This window comes from Parasteatoda tepidariorum, chromosome 5 (assembly GCF_043381705.1).
Source record: "Parasteatoda tepidariorum isolate YZ-2023 chromosome 5, CAS_Ptep_4.0, whole genome shotgun sequence".
In the NCBI taxonomy this organism is placed as follows: Eukaryota; Metazoa; Arthropoda; class Arachnida; order Araneae; family Theridiidae; genus Parasteatoda; species Parasteatoda tepidariorum.
The window spans coordinates 78,594,332-78,606,659 of record NC_092208.1 but is presented as its reverse complement, the minus strand read 5'-3'; the positions used below and the strand labels follow the sequence as shown (position 1 = coordinate 78,606,659).

The following is a 12,328-nucleotide window of genomic DNA, read 5'->3' as shown; positions in this document are numbered from 1 at the left end:
TTCTTTTTATGAAATTTTTTTCTTAAATAAGAGTACCATGCAAATGTCTTCTTTTTAGACTATATTTCCCGATTAAAATCATTCTGAGAATTTACCTTTGTCTATTGAAACACTAAGTTTCAATTTTTTTAAAAGCCCAATTCAATCAGCAATGACAATTTTAAAGGATTTTATACCGGCTATGCGTAGACAAAACCGAAATTAATTAGTACTGTTAATATTTATTTTTTTCCCTTTACATTTATTCTTTCATTTTTGAATTTTGATGGCAAAACGTTTTTTATTTCTATAATTTTCAAGGTATTCATAAATTTTTTAACTCGGGGGAAATATTACTATTTTCAAAAACTTTTTGATTTTATTTTAATACGCATTATGATCCAGTTATGATCCGCATTATTTAATACGTTATGATCCGCATTATTTAATACGGTTATGATCCAGTGTATAATTTTAAGAAATATTTTTTTTTGAAAAAAAGGTTTAATTTTAGTAAACAGATCTTCCTTGTCAAATATTTGAACTCCGTAATCGCAGTTGTTGTTGTCGCATGCTCTTAAAATCGAGATTAGGACGATATTATGTTGGTACTTTAATTTATCACATAGACTTTCAAGTTCTGAATCAGTCATGTCTCTTTCCTTCATTATTATTTCGTTTTCATGTTTCCTCGCAGAGTTTTCTGAAATGGAAACAACTCCTCCATCTTGTCAGAACCCGAATCAGTACCCCCAGAGATACTGATTTCTTAAGGGAACTTAAATGATTTTGTGACTCCGACGGATTTAACGTGCACCAGTCACCATTTCAAACACGGAGATTGCTCGACCAGTGGGATTCATAAATCCAAACTCATCAAAGTCCAACCAATCAGGCTATCCCAGTCTTAAAACAGGCCGTCTCAATAGAATGCTAGGGGCTTAGGGGATAGAGCGTTTGCCTTCCAATGACGTGAATCGGGTTTAAAGCCCAGCAATGATTGGTCGATACAAATTCCACATCCGGCATGCACCGACCACGTAAAATATCCTTTATCTGACGTAAAATATCCTTAGTGGTTGACGGATCATGGGTTAGAGTCCCCTTGTCGTCAGGCTAAGCGTAGGAGGTTTTCATGGTTTTCCTCTCCCTGTAAGGCAAATGCGGGTTAGTTCCCTTGAAAAGTCCTCCGCGAAGGCAATATTTTCCCTATACTTGATCCAGGAATTCCCTTGCTTCTGGATTGGATTCAAAATGACGAGGCTACGAACATTAGTAGTCGTAAACCAATAAAATTGGGTCGGCTGTTCAACGACGGTTATAAAATAAAACAGAATGATCGCAGAACCGTGATGACTCAGGGAATAGAACATTCGCCTTAAGGCCTGGTTTCTTAGGACAAACGCCTTATCTGGGCGTCAGCGGGACGTTGACGTACCACTCACGCCGACAAAATACTGGTTTCCTAGCTCAAGGTCTGGTTTCTTAGGAGAAGCGTCTTAACTGGGCGTCAGTGTTAAGTTGATATAATTTTGACTCCATAAAAATACCGTTTTGTTAGCTCAGCGTGAGCAGTCGGTCCAACACAGACATTATCTCAAATTGCGCATGCGTTAATAACGTAAGCAAATATTTATTTTGAATTTGTATTGATTTTGTGATTGTCGACCAGTGCTTTAAAGAACAAATAATGACTTTGTTCAAGAAAAAGCACATTATAGCTTAGCTAAATGAAGAAGAGGGAAAAGAAGCTATGTTTAATGTCAAAATTAAAATCTTGGCTGATTTAAATGCTCTGTTGTTGGCTGTTGTTCGCCATTGCTTCTGTTGTTAACTTCACGTTGTAATCCAACTGCAGTTGATTTGGACGGCAGTTGTCGTTCAAGCTGAGCGTTCGATGACGTATGCTGTGAAACTCATATATTGACCAATCAGAGGTAAACGTTCGTTTGAAGCTGACGCCGACTTTTCCTAAGAAACCAAGCCTTTACAATGAGATGAACCTGTCTTGTATCCCAGCAATGGCTGGTAGATACGAATTCCAGATCCGGCTTGCACCGATCGCAATGCTGACGTAAAATATCCTCAGAGGTGGACGGATCATATTCGACTGTTAGGTAGACGACTGTTCAACGACGGTTATAGAATAAAATAGAAATGAAAAAAGCTTTTTAAAAGTTTAATAAAGGTATCTCGCTTGAAATTACTCCTGGGATTATCATTCATTCTGATTTTTCGTTCATTTCTCATGAATTTTTCTAAGATCACGGGAAAACAAATGAATTAAAAATAAGACAAAGAACTTAGTGATAGCGGCAGGGCTTTTGAAGTTATGACGTATTTCGAATGACTAATTTTTTCTTTTTCAGGGATTTTGACTAGTATGAACTGCAAAATTTATTGCATTAACATATTTTTACTCGAAAAACATTGGTTGAAGTACATTGAAATGGATGTGAATGCTGTTTTTAATTCGATGTCATTATATCTCAATAAAAATAATTTTCATAAGAGATGAAGCATCTGCATCATTTATTCATCCGTGGACCATTTGGTTAATAGGAAACAAAATATCCGAGGGGAAAAGAAGTATGGTGTCAAATTCGGGAATGGAATTCTAAAACATCATGCTAATAAAATTACCATGATGTTAACAAATTAAGCTAATGAAATTTTTGAATTAATAAATAAATTGTTTCATTTTTACTACCATTTACCATATTCTTATGTATCCTTATAAACTTTGCTTCTGTGCCGTACTTCTTTCTGTATATTACTAACTAGGAATTCTTTTACAATTCTTTGAGGAATGAAACTCCAATATTTCAGCGATTTTTCTCCCATTTTTTATTTTGTATTTTTTCATTTTCTTTGAAAATTTTCTTGCGTAAAATTTCACTGCTTGAAGTTTCTCAGAAAAAATTGTTAAATTGCAATTTATTTAATTGTTATTTAACCGAAACAGGGAAATATACAAATGACAGTCGGTATTTAAACTTTAACTGCAAGGAATATTAATTAGCTTTCGCTTAATACAGTTAAACAACCGGAATTTTATCCACTCCAATATTTTTTTAAATAATTATTTTCTTAAATATTTTTAAGAACATTTATTTTAATATAAATATAAATATTTAAAATAATTCCTTTTGCCATATCTATATCTATATCTATCTATATATATATATATATAAAAAACAGTATATTAAATAGTTTAATTTATACATAATTTTTGCTACGTCCTGTACAGGGTGCGTAGCCAAATCTTTCAACAAAAAATAAGCACCTTTTAAGTACTTTACAAGCACTCAAAAGATATTTTTAATCACCTGCCAAAAAAAGTCATAATTAGGATTTGTGCAGCAATAAAAATTATTTTTTCTATCATTTAAAGTACTATTATTTAAAGTATTATTTTTCTGACATTTTCAAGAACTTGGCATAATCATGANTATATATATATATATATATATATATATATATATATATATACATACAGGTGCATTATTTACTATTTATATTTGCAACAAAGGTAAAGTGAGAAACGCAACTTTTGAAATAAGGAAGAAAAAAAATAGATAACAAACGAAGTAACAATAATCTTTTACGATAAGAAAAATCATTCTAACAGCTGCTTTTAAGTGTTCCTAAAAATAAGATAAAAGCAGTGATTTATATCTACATTTAAAATTCTGCAAACTTTTCAACATACGAATCAGACATGCTCGTTTTTTACGTGGTCGTTTCAGCCCTATGTTTTCTTTCGGAATGTTACCAACTGCAAGAAGATTCTCCAATCTGCATAAAATATAGCTACATAGTAGAATGTTCTGGAATAGATAATCCCGACAATCTTAGAAAAACTTATCACAAATTATTAAGAAGTGAAATTTGTTCTAAAACTGAGGATGTCAAATTGTTTCAAATAGTAATGTCTCACTTTTCGTACATTCCTCATGATTTGTTGAAAGGTCATGACAATATCTACAGCATAGATATAAGAAACACTACTTTAATGTCTCTGAGTGATACAGACACCGCTTTTGTAGGGGCAGAAATCTGGAAGCTCGAAATGCGGCATTGTGTCCTGTTTGGGGATTTCGATTGGAACCAACTACGAAACGTGACGCAGCTGCAAGAAATTGTGCTGATAGATATTGGCTTAAAGTACATTGATATTGATGCGAAATTCCCCCATTCGTTTAATTTAAAGGAGTTAACTATAAAATACAACAGCATTTCATACATAAGTGATCAAGCATTTTCCGAATTTGTTAATCTTAAAAATTTACAATTAAGTGACAACAATATATCGAAGTTGAAGAGAAGCATGTTTCCGAACTTGCTCTCAAAGATTGATTTGAAGTAAGTCATTTTTGTATGCTTACACATGTAAGTAAATTTAAGTAATACATAAAGTAGTCTAATAGTCATTATACATTACAGTAAGTTACATATATATCATATTATCAAATGTATTTTTATGTTCTTCACTTTTTACGATCATAATAGTATTATAAAAATAGGGTTTAATACGTTCACCTCATAAAATTTTTAACTTGTTGCAAACTGTTAAGTACTCTCCTCTTAGTAAGTGGTAAAAAGTTTCTTGACTTTACGTGTTAGCTTTTGACAAAGTTGAAGGAATGATGAGAGAAAAATACATAATACTTTTTATCCATAATGAGCATTGTATTTAATGTGGTTTTTGGACTGGATCGAATGAAATCATTCACGAGATGATCGAGTTAATTTTGAAGTTATAAGCGCTTTATATACAAGAAGTACAATTTTGTACCTGTACTTATTTACTCATATGACATTTCTCTCTAAGGGAGGTATTATTGTTTATATGTTATTGTAAGCTAAATCTAATGAAATCGAACACGAGTCAATAGGATTCATAGCTCAGAAGTTGCAAGGATTTTTGTCTACACAAATATGCTAGTTTCGACTTTTATTTATTGACGCATCTGAAAACGATATCAAGTTGGCGAGTCAAAAGACGAAATTGAAGACAAAACCTAAGTTTATGGGGTAAATAACTTAGAAGTTCAAAGTTTTTTTTTAAATTCAAAATAAATCCAAAAACAGTTTCCTTTATATACAGATTCATCTTTTGTATCTTTTGAATGGTATGTTACACTGACTAATGTGTTCACTAATACACAAATTGCTTGCATCGATAACTTGTAAGATGTGTAAATAGGAACAAGTACTAAATTGTACTTTTCTACAAAAACACCTTTAACCTTTAAATTTCATGTCCTTGTTGATATTCGATTCAGCATTAAAATTGAAATTTTTATATTCTGATTGCTTAAATTGTAGTAGTTGTAGACTCAGCGTTAAAAAAAATCTTTTATACGTATAGCCAGCCGTGTCACATGCGTATGTATAAGTACAAAATTGTACATTTTGCGCATAAAACTTAAGTCTGTTTATCAAAGGCTCTGTAGCAGTATGAAATGATGTTTTTTGTAAATAATAAATTATTTTCATCATTGATGTGAGTTTGTAAAAGTCACTCATGACTATAACAATCCTGTATAGTCATGTATTTACAGTCATGTATAGTCATGTATTCACAGTCATGTATAGTCACAGTATTTAAGTAAATCTTATCTCTATGCTTATTTTGAAAAACGCCACGAAACGTCATTATGGAAAAAAGCCACTACTTAGAGAAATTGAAGCGTGTTTGTGGTCTAATATTTTAATATTTAAAAATTGACTACATTGCTGCATTATCTGGGCTCATAAAAATCTGTAGAAAATGGGAATGAAGTATTGATTTTGATAATTTAATTCTAGGTGGGAAAATGTCACCAAATGAAAAAAAAAGTTTAGCTACTTTTAGAGTATTTTAGTTAGTTGCCCGTTCTAAAGCCCAGATAATTCTTTTCAGCAAGATGGCATACATAGTTTAAAGATTATAGGTTTGCATCAAGTATAAAGCACGTAAATTGTGGCTTCTTTTATTTTCCTTGGAGAAGGAGCTATGAAAGGCCTTTTTAACTATTTGTCCAATCGTTTCGGGTTTAGGCACATTCCGTTTTGTTTGGAAAACCGCATTAGAAACCCTGGCACTCTCCCCCGCCCCCAATTTTTCTCCTATCTTACCTTCCGACAAAACATGCTATGGTACATTCTACAACTCTTAATCACTTACCATTAAGTGTGTGTTTAAAAATTCCTCGTATATGAGAATATTTATTTTTAAATAGTCGTGTTTCGGCAATTTTTCAGCTATCTTTACTTCAATAAGTAATAAGTATGCGAAAACAAAAATGCACGGACTTTTGTAACACTTTTTAATGTGGTTTTCTGGTCTAGAGATTCGATTTAAGCCTTATCTTGAGCAATTTTTTTCCAATGAAATGAAAGGATAAGTTAGATAATGAATTAATTGTTTTATTTCATCACTTTTTAGATATATTTTAAAATTTTTCCTAGCCCGGAATAATTATAAATAAAATTTAAAAATGATGACGAAGATGTCAGTCCCCGCCGAAATTTCGGAAAATGCAACTATAGCCATTTTGTTGATTGAAACTATAGCTACATAAATTCTTTTCTAAATTTCAAAGAGGCCGAAATTGATCGAGTTGTTTTTCTGCAATCCAAATGCCAAAAATGAAATCGTGATTTTGCGGGATGATTTTTTTACCCATCGGCAAAATGGGTGTTGTTTTAGGTTTGATGGTGTACGCACCTTATTTGGACGTCATAACACTTTTCAACTGTGAGCAAGAGTAATAGTAAACAGTGCACATGCGTCGTCATTGCATGCGTTGCTATGGCGATCGCTGCTGTTTGATAATTTTTTCGAATTCTTTTTTTCACTTTTTATTTTGTTATGCATTAAGTTGGTGAGTTTATTTTTGAGATATGGGACTAGAGAGATCCCATAAATACTTCTTGAGTTGTGAATAAAAGAGATTTTTATCATTTTAAACGATATTTTTGTTTTTATTGCTTTAATTGGGAATCAGAAATTCTAACCTACGGTTTCAATACAAATTCAGGTGAATATAACAAATGAANAGCTATCTTTACTTCAATAAGTAATAAGTATGCGAAAACAAAAATGCACGGACTTTTATAACAATTTTTAATGTGGTTTTCTGGTCTAGAGATTCGATTTAAGCCTTATCTTGAGCAATTCTTTTTTCAATGAAATGAAAGGATAAGTTATATAATGAATTGATTGCTTTATTTCATCACTTTTTAGATATATTTTAAAAATTTTTCTAACCCGGAATAATTATAAATAAAATTTAAAAATGATGACGAAGATGTCAGTCCCCGCCGAAATTTCGGAAAATGCAACTATAGCCATTTTGTTGATTGAAACTATAGCTACATAAATTCTTTTCTAAATTTCAAAGAGGCCGAAATTGATCGAGTTGTTTTTCTGCAATCCAAATGCCAAAAATGAAATCGTGATTTTGCGGGATGATTTTTTTACCCATCGGCAAAATGGGTGTTGTTTTAGGTTTGATGGTGTACGCACCTTATTTGGACGTCATAACACTTTTCAACTGTGAGCAAGAGTAATAGTAAACAGTGCACATGCGTCGTCATTGCATGCGTTGCTATGGCGATCGCTGCTGTTTGATAATTTTTTCGAATTCTTTTTTTCACTTTTTATTTTGTTATGCATTAAGTTGGTGAGTTTATTTTTGAGATATGGGACTAGAGAGATCCCATAAATACTTCTTGAGTTGTGAATAAAAGAGATTTTTATCATTTTAAACGATATTTTTGTTTTTATTGCTTTAATTGGGAATCAGAAATTCTAACCTACGGTTTCAATACAAATTCAGGTGAATATAACAAATGAAGAGGGTCCAAAACTGATTGACACGGTCCCAAACTAATTGACACGGCCCCAAACTAATTGACATGGTCCCAAAGGTTAAAGTTGAAGCAAGAAAAAAAAACAATGCCAAGGCTGAAAAGGCTAAAGCCAAAGAACGTAGGCGGGGAAAAAAATTACCTCTGATAACCTCTCGGCGATCACAATTTTTTTAATTTTATTTTATTTTTCAAAGGTTTTAAATCATTTATATTCGGGTTTTTTGGGAGTTACCTTCAATCTGAGATACCTGTATCATAAAGCACGCCCTCACTGAACTCATACATTTTGTTGGCATTCTCAACTTCCTTCAGGGCCGAAGATCAGACTTCTTTGCTGGAGGAAGAGACGCGACGCTCCTAACGTACAAGACGATCCGCGTTGACCCTTTTGCAAAACTCAAACTGTTCCCAATTCGAATACTCATGACATCTTACATGGCGTCAATCACAATGAAATCATCGTTGAAGATAACCGTAGCTGAATAATTGGCAATTTCTATCATATCTTAACCGGAACAGAAGTGTTTTGGAGAAAACGCCAAAATAAGAAAATTTAGAGATCCGTTATTGTTTTTAATGTAATCTGCCATTTGATAGGTCTTGTATAATAGCCTCCTGTATCCTCGATGACATGGAAGGGCCGGTCTAATGATCGCGTTTTTCAACTATATCAAAAAGTTTCCAGACAAAAGAGTGCTCCATAGTATAAGGTATCAAAATATGCCATAAAAAGGATTTTTTTGAATATTTTAAACCAGATCCTGGACCCTTTAATGTTGCGAGAGGGCACTTTGACACATTGGACAAAAAGAAAGTTTAAGAAAGATGATTCCAGAGGTTATCCTTCCTGGTTGTATCTAGTTTTAATCTTCTCAGTTTCTTACTGACGGTGAGAAATTTAATACGGTTAACAATGAAAAGTTGTATGACAAAATTTAACCACAGTAACATTGAGAACAACTTTTAAAACTAAATAATGTTTCTATATTTTCAGTAGCAACAAGATTTCATCTCTCCCATCTGATCTTTTCACAAGTATGCCAAATCTGAAATATCTTAATTTGGATAGAAATGGTTTTCAAACTCTTGACCAGACGCTGTTTGCACCCATCTGGAAGAGCTTAATTTGGTTTAATATAGAAGGTACTGTATTTGTCTCGTTTTAATATTATTATTTGAATATCTTAATTGGGATAAAAATGGCTCCCCAACTCTTAACTAGACACTGTTTGCCCCCTCTAGACAAACTTGTTTAAGATAGAAGGTACTATATTTGTTCTTTTGTTTTTTTCAAATATTGTTGTTTAAATATTTACTTTCATTTTATATAAAGTGCTGAATGATTTATCTTTGGCATTGTACCAAAAATTTTTTTTTCAATGAAAGTATAAGAAACTATGTGAACACTAAAGTGGCAATTATTAATTTCTAGTAAGACTGAAAATATCAAGCCTTGTCATTTTGTTTTCATCTTTTCAGGTTAATTGTTGCTAGTCCGGCAACATTTAATTTAAAAATGTTTCAACCACTAGAAATATTTAACTATTTGCTTATAAGCGTTTAGCTATTTTAGCTACCACTATTCCTCAAATTACAAATAGGTGAAGTATGCTTCTTCAATAAGAATACATGAGGTCGCATTGCGTTGCCTGACTAGAATTTGCAGTCATAATTTGCTGTTCCATGAAAGAATTCTTGAAAATAATTTTGTATGAATTTCCGTTGTTAATTCATTACTTGTTTCTCTTTGACTAGTTTCCCCTTTAAATTTTGATGATTGAATCTTTCAATTATTTATTCAATAAAATAAACTATGTACGCTGATCTGATGTTTATTAAATCCTCTTTAATATAAATATTTAAAATACTTTGATTCTGTTTTGAAAAATAATCCGGTATGAATTTCTCTTAATATAATAATAATAATAATGCAAAAAACAATTTGAAAAATAAGCAACAAGAACATATGAATAAAAAATTAAAATTAAAAATTTTAGTACTTAAACTCAATCTAAATTAAAAGTATTTAAACTCCAAGTAACAGTTACGGAGTGATTAAAATCACGATTTGAATGTATTAATGTTTAGAATTAAGAAATAAAAACTTTGTATATATACAAAATTTTTTTTCAATGCTGCTTTTTATTGTTGTATTCTGTTCTTTTATGTGAGATCGATATTTCCTTGAAGTGTATTGTTTCTTTACTTTCAATTCCACAGACAATCCATTGAGGTGCGATTGTAGAATAAAGTGGATACTCCTTCATCCTTTTCCGGGGGAAATATTTTCCGGAGAATGCGTGGAACCCAATGAATTGAAGGGAAGATATTTGGAATCATTAGAACACTTAGAGCTTTCGTGCTTCTGAAAAAATGGCTCTAAATTTGAAGTATCTTATTTGAATCTAGTTATATTTTCTAGCAGAATAAAAGGTTAACTGATATTCTTTTATTTTGTTTTTCACTGACATAACCGAGAAAACTTTCAATCTAAATCAGAAATTGTTTATGGCGTATTAGCACTTAGCGCCAGATATCACTATTAATGTCTTGCATGGACATAAGATCTCATACTCCATAATAGTTTGGATTTACGACCATTTCATTTTCAACGATATTTATTTCTAAAAAGTATATATAGATATAATATATTTAAATTTATACTTTTAGAGCTTGCAAGGAGGTTTTTTTTAAATTATTATTATTTTTTTAAATAAACGAGATGTGTAACGCTCCAAAAATAAAAACGATTGAATATTTACATATTCTTCTAATAATTATTCTACATATTCTTATAATATATATAATAACTATTCTCCGCTGCTAGAAGGCATGAAAAATTCTTTCTGACTTGATATCTTACCGTAACACAAAACTATTTCTTTTAAAAGTTAAGCGTTAATAATCTAAGACGAGATAATTTTCACAAAAATTGATTAAATTAAGTATGGAAGTTGAAAAAAATAAGTTATGGGACAACAGGAGAGGACAGGTTTTTTATGATAGAAAAATTACAGTCGTATTATTTGATGCATGAGTTGATCATTGTTTTTAAGCATATATTCTTTTTTAAAGCAAAGATCATTCTGTTAAAAAAATTTATAATTATTATAAATTTATGTAAGCACATTTCGCAAGTTGTTTAATCTTATCAAAATACACAACTACCTAGTTTTGAAAAGCAATCCACGTAATCGAAAAAAAAAATAACGTGAGGAAAATAAAATGCGTAAGACATTGAGAAGAATTTAAAGTGAAGCAAATGTGCTCGTTAACGATATCTATATATATAAAAATCTCTTGCCACAGCTTTAGGGATTAAACTCCTCCTAAACGGCTCGACCGATTTTGATGAAACTTTATATGTATATTTAGTAGGTCTGAGAATAGGTTTATAACTAATTTTTTTCATTTTTTGGACAGATTTAACGTATATTTTAAATATATCTTTATTTAATCATATTCCATTCCAAACTAGACATAAAAACATGGTAAATCAAAAACAATGTTCACACACGTTGCAACAAGTCATATTAAACTTTAATACTTATGCTCGCCCTTAAAAGAAGAACATCAATTATATTTGCAAGTATGTGAATAAAGGCAGTAATACGGCAGTATTTCGAGTTGAAAATACCAATGTGACTGCTCTTCCAGTGAATAACAACGATGAAGTAACGCTGTACCAAAGTGGCCGGTACATCACCTCCAATGAAGCTACTATGGCTCTATGGCCACAGTGTTGAAACACTGTAAAATTATCATCTGGGATGAATGCACTATGGCACACAAACATTCGCTTGAGGCGTTGAACAGGACATTGAAAGATATAATAAACAATGACAAATTATTTGGCGGCAGTTCAGGTGATTTCAGACAAACACTTCCTGTCATTCCGCGTTCAACGTACGCTGATGAGATCAATGCTTGCTTGAAATCATCTCCACTGTGGTATAATGTTGAAAAAGTTCAACTAACAGTAAATATGCGAGTCCAAATGCTTCAGGATCCATCTGCTGAAACATTCTCAAAACAATTGCTAGATATCGGTGATGGAAAAGTTACCAAGGATGAGACAGGATGCATAAAATTACCGGAGGATTTCTGCACAATCATTGATTCAAAAGATGCTCTCATTAACCTTATATTTCCCGATTTACACACGCAATACATTAATCATGAGTGGCTTGCAGAAAGGGCGATTTTAGCAGCAAAAAATGTGGACGTCAACGAATTGAATCTGAAAATACAACAGTTATTGCCAGGTAACATGGTGACATACAAATCCGTTGATGCAGTTTGCGATCCTATGGAAGCTGCATATTTTCCAACAGAGTTTTTAAATTCATTGGATTTACCAGGCATGCCACCGCATAATTTAGTACTTAAAGTTGGATCTCCTGTTATTTTGCTTCGTAATTTGAACCCACCACAGCTGTGCAACGGCACGCGATTGGTCGTTAAAAAATTAATGAACAACGTTATC

The 12,328-nt window shown here is 31.9% G+C and overlaps 1 protein-coding gene across 1 annotated transcript; it reads left to right on the top strand.

The window, feature by feature from the left end:
• Positions 1-3,616: 3,616 nt before the first annotated feature.
• On the top strand, positions 3,617-10,286 carry LOC122270341 (slit homolog 2 protein-like). Its single transcript, XM_043047328.2, has 3 exons — positions 3,617-4,344; positions 8,837-8,985; positions 10,063-10,286. The coding sequence occupies exons 1-3, from the start codon at positions 3,701-3,703 to the stop codon at positions 10,209-10,211; spliced, it is 942 nt and encodes a 313-aa protein (XP_042903262.1). The 5' UTR covers positions 3,617-3,700; the 3' UTR covers positions 10,212-10,286.
• Positions 10,287-12,328: the final 2,042 nt, after the last annotated feature.